Genomic DNA, 12,170 nt, shown 5'->3' on the forward strand with positions numbered 1-12,170 from the left:
ATCTTAGAGTTAGAGCTGTCGTCGGGAATATATATATATGCAGAGTCTACGTCTAAAACAACGTCCCCTGGCCTTTATGTGGTGCATTATAAAGTTGCATCTTTATAATCTGTCCTTCGGGCTTTTTTGATTCAGCCGAAGAAACAATCATCTGCAGGTTGAGCAATAGAGCAAGTAAGTAATAAGTTCCATTTCCTTCTTTCTCCATGTACGCGGTCTGTCTATATCATTGAGTTGTTATTACAATTACACGGCATTTTACCTGTTATACACTGGCTAGGATGTTTAATGAAAGACAGTATATTTATATCTCTACTTTTGGATATCAATATCTACAATTAAATAAGGCTTAAGTTTATGAGGTGTCTATATATGAACCATCTATGAAATTTATCCTACGGTGGATGCATCGATCTATGAAATTTAATCTCTTCTACTCTTGATTAAATAGTTCAAGTTTAATTTTAAAATTTTTTACTAATATTTAGGTGTTAAGTTTTTTTATTTATTTTAAAAAATAGTTCTTTTCGTTCCAGTTTAATATTTCAAATTAATGGAGGGCGTAATGATAAATAAAATATTAATGCTATTGGGGTATCTAGAACTTACCGCTCATATAATCTTTTGGATCTATTAAAAAAAAATACAAACACAAAAGGGTAGAAAGAACTTAAGATTTTAGTTTTCATCTTTTGTGTTTTCGAACTCCCTTTTGTTTTAGCCAGTATATTTTTCCTTTTTTGGATTTTTGTAAATTCCTAATTTATTTTTCAAGTTGTTATTAAACGTTTAGATTTTTTTATATTAAATTATCTAGTTTTTTATTATTAATTTAGAATTCTTATTAGATTTTTAGAACCAAAATCACTTTTCTATTTCTTTTCTATCAAACTAATTAACGGAACTTAATAGATTTAAAAAAAAAAAAGATTTAAAGGGATATATACCTAACGTAATGCGATACTAATTAATTAATTTACACTTGTGGGTAACATTGGGGTGTAATTTGTGGACGGAAGATATGCTTAAAACTAAATTTAATAAAATAATAATAATTAAATAAATGGGAAAAGGCTCCCACGGCCAAGAGAGCAAATCCAAGCCATCCCTCAGTAACGAGAAGATCATGAAGCTTGCTCATCACCATCCAAAAACAAATAATAATAATATGGTTTTATTAACTCTGTTTTTTTATATATTCACAAGTCTTCTGCTAGCTGCCTATATATATACTGCATGCTATACATTTATCTTGTTAAGGTGCAACGATCATAAATCTTGTTTAGGAAACATTGTGCCGTCGGAAAGTTGGTTCTGTTGAGTGCTTTGTAAGAAGAAATGTAGGGAATAGAGGTATCCCAAAACAAAGTTTTAAACGTGTGTCGAAAAAAGGCAAGGACAACCCTCTCAAGTAAGAGATTCCAGCTTGATCCAGTATAAATTATAAAATACCCAAACTGCGCTAGCTTAGGTTGCTGATCAAATGAGAGATTCTAACGTTTTATATATGCTTAATAAATATTAAATAATTTCATTGTCTATAAATTATTCATGCTTACTTATAACTTAGGTATCTTAAAAAATTTACTAAATTACTTTAATTTGGTATAAATAGTAGAGTATGTATCTACATATAATAATATATAGTACCATATGATATATCAGTTAATTAATTAATAACATATATTATTTTACATTTTATATGATCAATAGTGATAGATTAGATGAAAATTACCTAATTAACTTATACACTACTCTTTAAAATAATATATTATATATATAACATAATATATTATATATTAAAAGATTTATTTAAAAATTTATATTTAAACATTTCGGTCTGGTCCAGTCCAAAAAAGCCACAGCCTGGCACCGGACAGAAAACCAAAAGTCTCATATACTATGCATCGAGACCGACTATCATTATTTTTGGTCCGGTTTGGCTCGAACTGAACCGTTTGATCCAGTCAATTTTCTAGTTCGGACCGAAAATCTTTCACCCCTAATCTAGAGTATCTTTCCATACTCTAGTTTTTGTAACTTGTTGCTGTAGTCTGATGGAGAATTTGTTTAACTCCTAAAGCAAAGCTGAGTTATTGAGTGCCCGAACATTTGGGATGCACCATCCAGTGGTTAAGCATAGATCTTTGACCTGTAAGTGAGAATAAGTGATGAAAAAACCCTTATGAACTAAGGAGTTCCCAAATCGAAAAGAACTTCAACCCTCTCGAATAATTCATTGGCTTTCTTTATGAATTATGGGTAGAATTTACATATAGTCTTCCATGTTGGTGAATGGAAGTCCTTGATAGTAAGGCACTCCCCTAATGCTTTAGCACCTTCAATATTGGAATGGAAGAAAGAAACCTCAAGATAAAGGGATGCATGATTTCTAGCTTTTGCACCTTTTATATTGGAATGGAAGAAATTGACAAGTATCCCTCAAAACACTTACCTTAATCCTATTAGAAAAGCATGTTTTTTGTACATCTTCCTTAATGGCACAAGATAAGCTAATGAAATCATCCAATCTAGTTTAGTGGAAAGCTTAATTTGCCTTAGTTGTTACATGTTAGTGACAATTTGTATGCAAATACATGGAGCAGATAGTTGTATTATTTCTCTAGAATATGAGGTCTGCTCTCTATTCGTATTAACAATTTAGTAGCTTGCATTTTTCTATTAGAAACTTTTGTTAAAATTATAGAGAAATTTTATTGTTTGTATTAGGAACAAAAGACTTCTTTACAATATGAGCAGGGAGACACTGTCCACTCGTATTAAGGAATTTGAGGGAAAGCATGCTAGGCTGACTAGAAATGCTAACGAGTGTTCTATGTATAAAGTGCATGAGCAGTTACGTAACGTAAACGAGAAGGCATACAAGCCTGTGCTGCTTGCCATCGGTCCTTACAACGATCAAAGCAAGGTTGGCCAGGGGTTTATGGAAGTGCATAAATTGCGATATCTACATCAAATGCTTAAAAGAACTAAAGGAAGTGTAGAAACATACATTGCCACCTTGAAAAAATTGGAAGAAAGAGCTCGTAATTGCTATGGAGAACACATTAGCCACACCCCAGAGGAGTTTGTAGAAATGATGGTACTTGACGGGTGTTTCATTATTGAGTTGTTCCACAAGTATGAAATCTACGAGAAACCAGGAGATTATCATGAAGATGACCCAATCTTTCAAATGTGGTGGGTGCGTTCTAGAATAGCTCGTGATCTACTGTTATTTGAAAATCAACTTCCATTCTTTGTTTTGGATAAATTGTTCGGAATGAGTGAGAGTAACAACACAATACTTCATAACAGATCCAAAAAGTTAGGAGAACACGTTGTCAATATTGATGAGGAGAAAGATGGAATTAGTATTGAAAGCTCTACCTCCACAGCTCTGGTTATCCAGGCACGACTTAATGATCTTGCCCTCAATTTTTTCTCTTCCTTTTTACCATTTGAATGGAATGTCGATCCATCAAGTTATAATTCAACCGAAAAGATTAAGCATCTACTTTGTTTGGCGCATGAAGCTCTCACCCCTACGCTTCTAGACATGGTATGTCAACGTTTAACGGTTGGGTTCAGATTCAAGAATGCAGAGTTTGAGCATCTCCTTGGTCTCATACATGCAACAATTAGTATTTCATTACTTGATACGGAAATAGATCATGCCAGAGAACGTCAAAAGGCAAGAGTCAAACTCAAGAGTGTAGAGATATTTAAGTGCCTATTTGGTCTGATTCGTGAAGCTATCATTCCATTACTTGCAAAAATGGAAAACATGAGGAAGACAATTTCGTACACCCGCAAATTTCAAAAACCTAGATTCCAAGTCATTATGGCAAAGATTGAAAATGAAGACTGGGAATCAATTCCGTTTGGCTCAGAGTTTCAAGAGGCTGGAGTTGAATTCAATATGGCAAAGAAATTTAAGGATGATCTATTCGAGATTTTGAGCTGGACAACAATACCTTATGCCATTGAACTTCAAGAGGCTGGAATTGAATTTGACAAAGCAAAGAAATTTAAGGATCTACTTGCTCATCGAAATAGGAATGAAGACCAGAAGTCAAAACCGTGTGAAACATGGACGCAAATGGATGGAGTTGAATTAAAGACAGTACAGAAATTGAAGCATCTACTTTGTCTGGACAAGATTGAAAATTGGAAGTCAGTACCTTACGGTAAAGAGCTTCATGAAGCTGGAGTTGAATTCAACAAGGCAAAGAAATTTAAGAGTCTACTTGCTCTTAGAGAGATTGAAGCCAGGAACATACATGGTGCCACAGAGCTTGCAGAGGCTGGAATCAAATTCAAGAAGGCAGAGAAATCTAATGTCTTTTCCATAAAGTTCAACAATGGACTAATGGAGATTTCACCTTTGAGCATACAAGATCATACAGAGACTTACTTACGAAATCTAATTGCATATGAGCAATACTGTCATCCACCCTACAACGTGAATTACGTCTACAACTATGTGTGCTTCATGGATCATCTCATTAACACTCCAAAGGATGTTGAGTTACTTCGTCGAAGAGGAATTATCCATAATAATTTGGGTGATGATGAAATTATTTCCACCATGGTTAACAAGCTTGGTCACTATGTCAGTTTTTCAACCAACATTTATGCTAGAACTATCATGGATGTGAACATGCATTGTAGGGGACGCAGGAATGTATGGATGGCAAAATTAAGGCGTGATTATTTCAACAGTCCTTGGGCATGGATTTCATTTCTGGCTGCTTTCTTATTACTTGCACTTACAATTGTACAAACCATATTTTCTATTATTCCGTAAGTTTTGGGTGTTGCTTGATGTGTGTTCTATTAATTAGTGAATGTAATAAATATCGAACAATAAGACTTTACCAAGTAAGAGTGATTTATTATCTTTTGTTGAGTTATTTATATATGAATCATGTTTTATTGAATGAAATTGATTGGCCACGGGTGAGTGCTTAGGCTAAAACATGAAATAGGCTAAGATGGATAAGACTATCCGTGCATCCAATTTAGCCTATTCCATGTTTTAACTTGGGCCCCTAGCAGTGCAATTAAAGCACTGCTCTTGAATAACAACGTGGAATGAATTTCTCATTGCTTAGACAGCCGTACGACAAGGCTACATATTATCTAGTAGTGTTATTCCTCACATGGTTAGAAGACCACCATAGCGGCAAGGCTACGTATTATCATGAAATGTTATATATCATTCTTCTTGCCTTTTGAGATGCAAAATTACTTAACAAATTTTTATACTCAATATTTGTTAATATGATATTTTCAATAGATAAAATGGCCAATACACTTAGCTCCATTTGGATTGAGAGAAGATATGAGATGAAATGATTTATAAACAGTTGTGAGATTTGTGAGTTGAAATTTGTGAATAGTAATAAGATGAGTTAATATCAACTCATCTAATCTTTCTTCTAATGACACAGTTGAATGTAAATATGGTTTTATTAATTTTAGTTTTGAAAAACTTCTTTCTTTGGGTGCAACGGTCACAAGTATTGTCAATAACATTCTATAAGCAGTGCATGCAATTGGAAAAGAATCTAACTTTTTAATAAAACCTAATGCTTCTATTGGATTACTGCTAGTATCTATTTGCAAAACCTTTTTTGAATACTTTTAATTCTGAAAACAAATCTAAACCAAGAATATTCACCTTAATTTAGAAAACTTTCCAAACTAAGAAACTTTTTTCTCAAATCATCATCCTCTAAAGTTCTTAGTTTTTTTCAAGTAGGAAATAAGAAAATTACTCTATAGCAACATCAATATCATGCATATCATGCCAAACAATATTCAAACCTAATAAAAACTCAAAAATTTCATTCCCATTATTGCTAAGCATGTGGCCCCACTCCTTAATTGTTTTAGGATCTTCATTAGTGTTTGCTAAATGAACTAGAAGTGTAACCTCAGAAAACCCCAAACAAGTTAATATAGAACGCAAAATAAAGGCAAGCAAGCAAGAAATGGCTAGAAAATTAACAAGATTATGATCTTGAATAGGTGGTGGGCCTGACTATGGCAGTCTCCTAGGTTGCATGGTGATAGTACTGGCTAATTGTCTAGTCCAAATTTGGTGCCTTTGATGGGTTGAGGGGCGATGGAAGCTAGCACACATGAATGTGGTGTGGCAATACTAGAATTTTTGGTCTTTGACATACGTAGCCTATTTTCTAAAAAATGCTTCTTGGATTTTATTGGATAGGTGTGGGGGAACAAGTTAGGCAAATGATCATTGACGGATGAGTGGTCTTGATCATGATGGATCTCTTAGAGATTTCAATGGATTCCATGCCAAATTCCCTCCTTTTTATGGTCTGCCATGGAAAGTGTAGTCAATTCAATTAATGCTGATCATGATTTTGTTATCTTCCCTTGGTTACTTAATCTTTCGAGTCAATAATCATAATGTCATGTGCAGGGCCACTCCACTCAAAGTTTAGCCACTTGTAATTTTTGTACTAATCCATTAACCAAAAGAAATTAATTTCCAATCAGAAATACATATAACTTCCTACTAGAAATATGATCCAGCTTTTGACCCATATATATATATATATATATATATATATATATTTCTTTTTTTCTAAAGTGACTTCATTAGTAAAAGAGTATTTGTACAAGAGTAGATTATATTACAAACAATTATATGAGATCATGCTTCTAGTACCTAAGGGAGGGTCATTCCCACTATGAAAACTTAATATATATGTTCGTATTTCTATCAGAGGGATTTTTTCAAACTTATTGTTGGAATATGCCCATTGCACTATTGAATGTGCACATCGATTTTGTGATTGATATATCTTGACTGCTCTCCATTCTTTCAGCTCTTTTAACAAAAATATGATTTCCCTTGCTATTCCTTCTGATTCCCAATTGTTTGATTTTTATGGATGATTAATGCTATTGATAACATTTAGTGAATCCCCTTCAATGATAACTTTTCTGATATTTCTTGCGAATGCTTCTTGAACTCCTATGTAGGCTGCCATCGCTTCACTCTGATTTGGATCAATACTCCATACAAACCAGGTCACTACAAATTGAAACTACTCCATTTTTTTATCTGCAAACTGTTGTTGATGTACTACCATGTTGTCTCACTACAGCATCAAATATGATGGAGTAGGTGTCTTCGAATTCAGGTGGTTTCCAGTTCCAATTAGAGTTGAGTTCTGAACATTTCCACTCCCATGCTTTACAATGTTCCTGATACATGTCTAAGGTTTGTTTGACAAATTGATCTACTGCTATGTTGTTGTTTGCATGAATTTTTTGATTTCTAGTGAACCAAATATCATCCATTGCCACAATAACAAAAATCTATAAATGATATACTTCTTCATCAAAGAGATTTAGCTTGGTAGGGTTAAGAATATTTTCAATCCAAGTCCTAGTCCTAATCCCTAAAGGTTTGAATGCTTCTATGTCTAGTGGCCAAGGTGATTGTCTCCAAAGAATTCTTGTGAAAGGGCAGCTTAGAAAAAGATGCTCATTAGTCTCCTCCTCCTGATGACAAATAGGACAGATTTTTCGATCCTCAGAAAGTGCTATAAACCTCCTAAGGAGGCTCTTAGTAATTACCATGTCATTTAACACTTTCCAAAGGAAGAGCTTCAGCCTATCTTGAAGATTATGGGACTAGAGTTTTTTCCATGGGGGAGTGAGATTTGTTGAATTTTGTTCATTTTGTTGGAGAACAATAGTTGCATAAGCTAATTTTACAGAAAAAAGACCTTAGGTATGTTGAATCCATCTTGAATTGTGATGATGGCGCTTAGTTAGATGGATTTTTTTTTTCTAATTTCAATTACTGTTTCTTGAGTAAAAAGAGTCTATAGCAAAATTATGTTCTATCTTCTTGGCTCCTCAAGAATGAGTTCAGAAACTGTCCTTTGAGGGTCTTGCCATGTATCCGGTGTTTTTGGTTTTGGAGTGAATCCATCAATAGAAGGTACCCATAGGTCTGACCAAACTTTAGTTCCTACCCCATTGTAGATCTAGATATAGAGATTCAAGAGAATGAAGTCTTTTTATTTGAGAATGCTTTTCCAAAACACTGAAATTTGTTGGTTTTGCATCTTGCTCAAATATTTACGCCCAAATTAAGTTTTGGAATGGTTCAATATCTACAATTAGATTAGTGTCTCTAGGTGTCTATATATGAACCATCTATATATCCTACGGTGGATGCATTGAAATTTATCTCTTCTACTCTTGCTCAAATAGCTAGTTCAAATTTATTTTTATATTTTATTTTTATAATTTTTTAATAATTTGGTGTTAAGTTTTTTTTTTCTTTCTTTTTTTTAAAAGCTCTTTTATTTCCGGTTTGATGTTTCAAATTAATGGGGGGATTAATAATAAAGAAAATATTAATGTTATTGGTTCAGTAAAACTTATCGCTCATATGAATTTTTTAATTTATTAAAAAAAATACAAACACAAAAAGTAGAGAGAATTTAAGATTTTAGTCTTCATTTTTATGTTTTCGGACTCCTTTTATTTTAACCAATATCCCTCAAATTTTATTTTCCCTTTTAAGGATTCATAACGTAATTAATGTGATACTAATTAATTTATACTTGCGGGTAACATTGGGGTGTAATTTGTGGACGGGAGATATGCTTAAAACAAAATTAGTATTAAAGTTTGCTTTTCGTTTATATATCTATATATCATTTTTTTGAACTTTTTTTACTTAATAGTTAAGAAAATGATTATTAGTGAAGTTGTATATTTTTTAAGTTTTTCTTTAATGATTAAGAATGTTAAAAAATAATAAAAAAATAAAATTTAAAATATACAAAAAATAATAAAAAACAAGTAAAAGGATAATAAGCTTATCAGTATCCAAAAGCTAGCCATGTAATGAATCTTGACCTAAAAGTCTTTTCCCAAACAGTGTTATATGATAAGTAGAGAGGCAGCACTGGATGTCCTAGGGACATTCCAATGCCAAAGTCTGTGAAGTATACGAGTGTATGTAAATAGTGAGAGCCCAATTCGTTACCTTTTGAGGGTTACTTATAGAAGGAGTTATATTATCTGAGGTGGTTATTTCAGCTGGCATTTGTTTCCAACTTTTAAGGGGTTATTTTCCACGTGGATTGGTTCTTTAGTCGTGAGTCAGATCACTAGGGGCCTTAAAAATCTCTTCCAAGTGTCCAAAAGAACCCTTAAACAACTTCTATCTCGCAAACTTGAGTTTATGATAAGATGGAACTTAGCTCACAAGGTTAGATTTAGAATATAAAAGTAATAATGGATAGTGAGACAGCTATGCGAGTGTTTAAACTACAATTGTAGCATGATTTTAATTGGCAAATGTAGGCAGTGCCCTCATTCAGCTTGAATGCCCATGACCTAATACTTAGGCAGGCTAGTCTGTCGGGTTAAGTGAAAGAAAAACTTTATTTATGAGTCATACGAAGATATACTCCTGGACCCTAGTATCATTTATTTCGTTGAATTTGATTTGTAATATAATTTAATTTGAAACTTAATTTTTAATTTAGTTCCTGTCATATCAACCATGATAGTGACTTATGCATCTTCAAATTCATCTTCATATTTGCATAATATCTCTCGAAATTAGTTTACATTAGATTATGCATCTTCAAAATTTTGCAATGGCAATGGTTTATGGCTTATGCATCTTCATATTTGCATAATATCTCTCTAAATTGGTTTACATTAGATTATGCATCTTCAAAATTTTGCATAGCTATGAATAGTATTTCTTCAATTTGAAGAAATATTATTCACTCTCCAAACATTATTTTACTATTTTTCTCTCTCCTACCCATTAAAATCAACTTTGTGGAATTTGTATTAAGATGATTTTGATATATGAAATTTGTATTAAGTTGATGATACAAAGTATTTTTAATACATATTAATATTTATTGATAAAATTGGTCATTTTGATATATGAAATTGGTAATATTTTTTTCTTTGATAACAAGACTAGCTTTATTCATTTGAAAAAAACAACTACAAGGCATCATGCTCAATGATATGTGAAACCACTTCAGGGAATGAGTTCCACCACACCACTAAGTCATGAAGATGCCATGAATATTTAGCCAAACAATCGGCTGTAGCATTGGCAATACGACCTCTATGTTGTATTACAACTTTAGGGAACCTTAGTAACATATTTCTAATCTCAAGAACTAGACTTCCCCAAATAGACATAGACTCCTCCCCTTTTGTAAGCTCATGCACAACCAAAAGAGCATCACTTTCCACTTGAAGGTCATGAATTCCTAAAGGCAAACATAATTGTAGGCCCCTCAGTACTGCCAGCAATTCCACTTCCATAGGATCAATAATCTCATGCTCGGATTTACTAGCTATAAAAAGCACCTTCCCAGTTTCATCTCGTGGTATCATCCCCACACCAGATCTACCTTGATCATGAAATAGAGCCCCATCAACATTTAGATTTAGACTACCAATAGGTGGGTGGAGCCAGCTACAATGAGGTTAGAACCCATCTGCTATTCTGCTACTGCACACTCATATTCCTTTGCAACTGAGAGAGCATGATCTATTGCTTGTTCTGGACCTATTCGCTTATTTTCAAAAATTAATTGGTTTCTGCTATACCAAATACCCCAAGTACATAAGAATAGCTTTTCCAATTCCCCAGCTTTGTTCCTTCGAACTACTCTCTCCACAATATGTATAAAATATGTTTGAACAACATTTTCTTTTAAGAAAGTAAGCTGAGAAAGCAGAACATCTTGAAGTCTAGAACAATACAGTACGGCATGATTTATATCCTCTTCCTCCATGTAACACCATCTACACCTTGCATCTGTCAGCACTTTCTTTACTTGTAAGTTTTTTAAAGCTGGCAAACCATTATGACAAACTCTCCATGCAAAAATCTTGACTCTATTTGGTACCTGCAATGACCAGATTCTTCTCCACATCTTCCTTTGCTCCTCTCCATATGATACCTCCCCTAACTGCCTCTCTTCTTGAGATGCTAAAGGCAACTTGTATGCACTTCGAACACTAAACAACACATTCTTCTTAGGCTCCCATATTATAGTATCAGGTCTATTATTAGCAGGAAGTGGTAACTTGAAGACATCATATGCTTCTCTTGGGGGTAAAAATCTAGTAATCTTTTCCATATCCCATCTTTTAGTGTTATCATCAATAAGCTCAGAAACTGTCCAATCCATTTGTGCTTGCGAGACAAATTTTGGGACTGGGATAAGTTTATGATGAGGCAGCCAGTAATCTGTCCAAATGTTGATGGCCTTACCATCACCTACCCTCCATCAACATCCTTGTAAAAGTAAGCTTTTTGCCTCCCATATACCCCTCCATACATAGGATGGTGTTGCACCTATCTTAGCATCTTTAAAACTTGTTGTTGGAAAATACTTGGCTTTAAAGATGTTATGCAGTAGTGAGTTTTCCTTCTTTAGGATCCTCCATCCCTGTTTGGCTAGAAGAGCCATGTTGAAATTGTGCAAGTCTTTAAAACCCATACCACCATGGCCTTTCGACTTGCATAGTTTTCTCCAACTTACCCATTTAATTTTATTTTCTTCATTCCTTTGACCTCATCAGAACTTAGCAATCAAATTCTCTAGCTCAAAACACAAAGACATAGGAAGCTTAAAGCAGCTCATAGAGTAAGTGTGAATAGATAGTGCAACATGGTGCTAATTGCAAAATATATAAAACTAATAATTTTAAGAAAAAAATAAAAAAATAATAATATTTTACTAATATTTAGTTCAAAAAACATCTTAATTGGAAATGATCAATTACAAATATGCATAATCCAATATGGATGTTTTTCTTGATATGCAAAATCAATCTTAAAAGATGTGATTTTGAAAATGCATATAGAAAAACCAATATTAGTGCTAAAAAATGTATCATTTTTAACTCCTCACACCAGGTTAGTTTAACTCCTCACACCAGGTTAGAAAAACTATTTTTTGAAAGCCTAGTACAATATTCTTATAAAAAGAAGACATATCAAAGCAATAATGTGGGAAGAAATAAATTAGATCAATTTTATAATAAAAATAATTTTAAAATTTAATATATCACATCAAATAACGTCAATTTATAAATTTATTTCTATGAAATATTATTAT

General features: G+C 33.1%; 1 protein-coding gene across 1 annotated transcript; it reads left to right on the forward strand.

Moving 5' to 3' along the window:
• Positions 1–2,752: 2,752 nt before the first annotated feature.
• LOC118348902 lies at positions 2,753–4,898 on the forward strand. The gene has a single exon (XM_035691472.1). The coding sequence runs from the start codon at positions 2,753–2,755 to the stop codon at positions 4,808–4,810; it is 2,058 nt and encodes a 685-aa protein (XP_035547365.1). The 3' UTR covers positions 4,811–4,898.
• Positions 4,899–12,170: the final 7,272 nt, after the last annotated feature.

The sequence above is a fragment of the Juglans regia genome, chromosome 7, assembly GCF_001411555.2.
Source record: "Juglans regia cultivar Chandler chromosome 7, Walnut 2.0, whole genome shotgun sequence".
In the NCBI taxonomy this organism is placed as follows: Eukaryota; Viridiplantae; Streptophyta; class Magnoliopsida; order Fagales; family Juglandaceae; genus Juglans; species Juglans regia.

Bases quoted from the DNA above. Each gene is read 5' to 3' on its own strand.
- LOC118348902 (XM_035691472.1), top strand. From the start codon at position 2,753: ATGAGCAGGGAGACACTGTCCACTCGTATTAAGGAATTTGAGGGAAAG.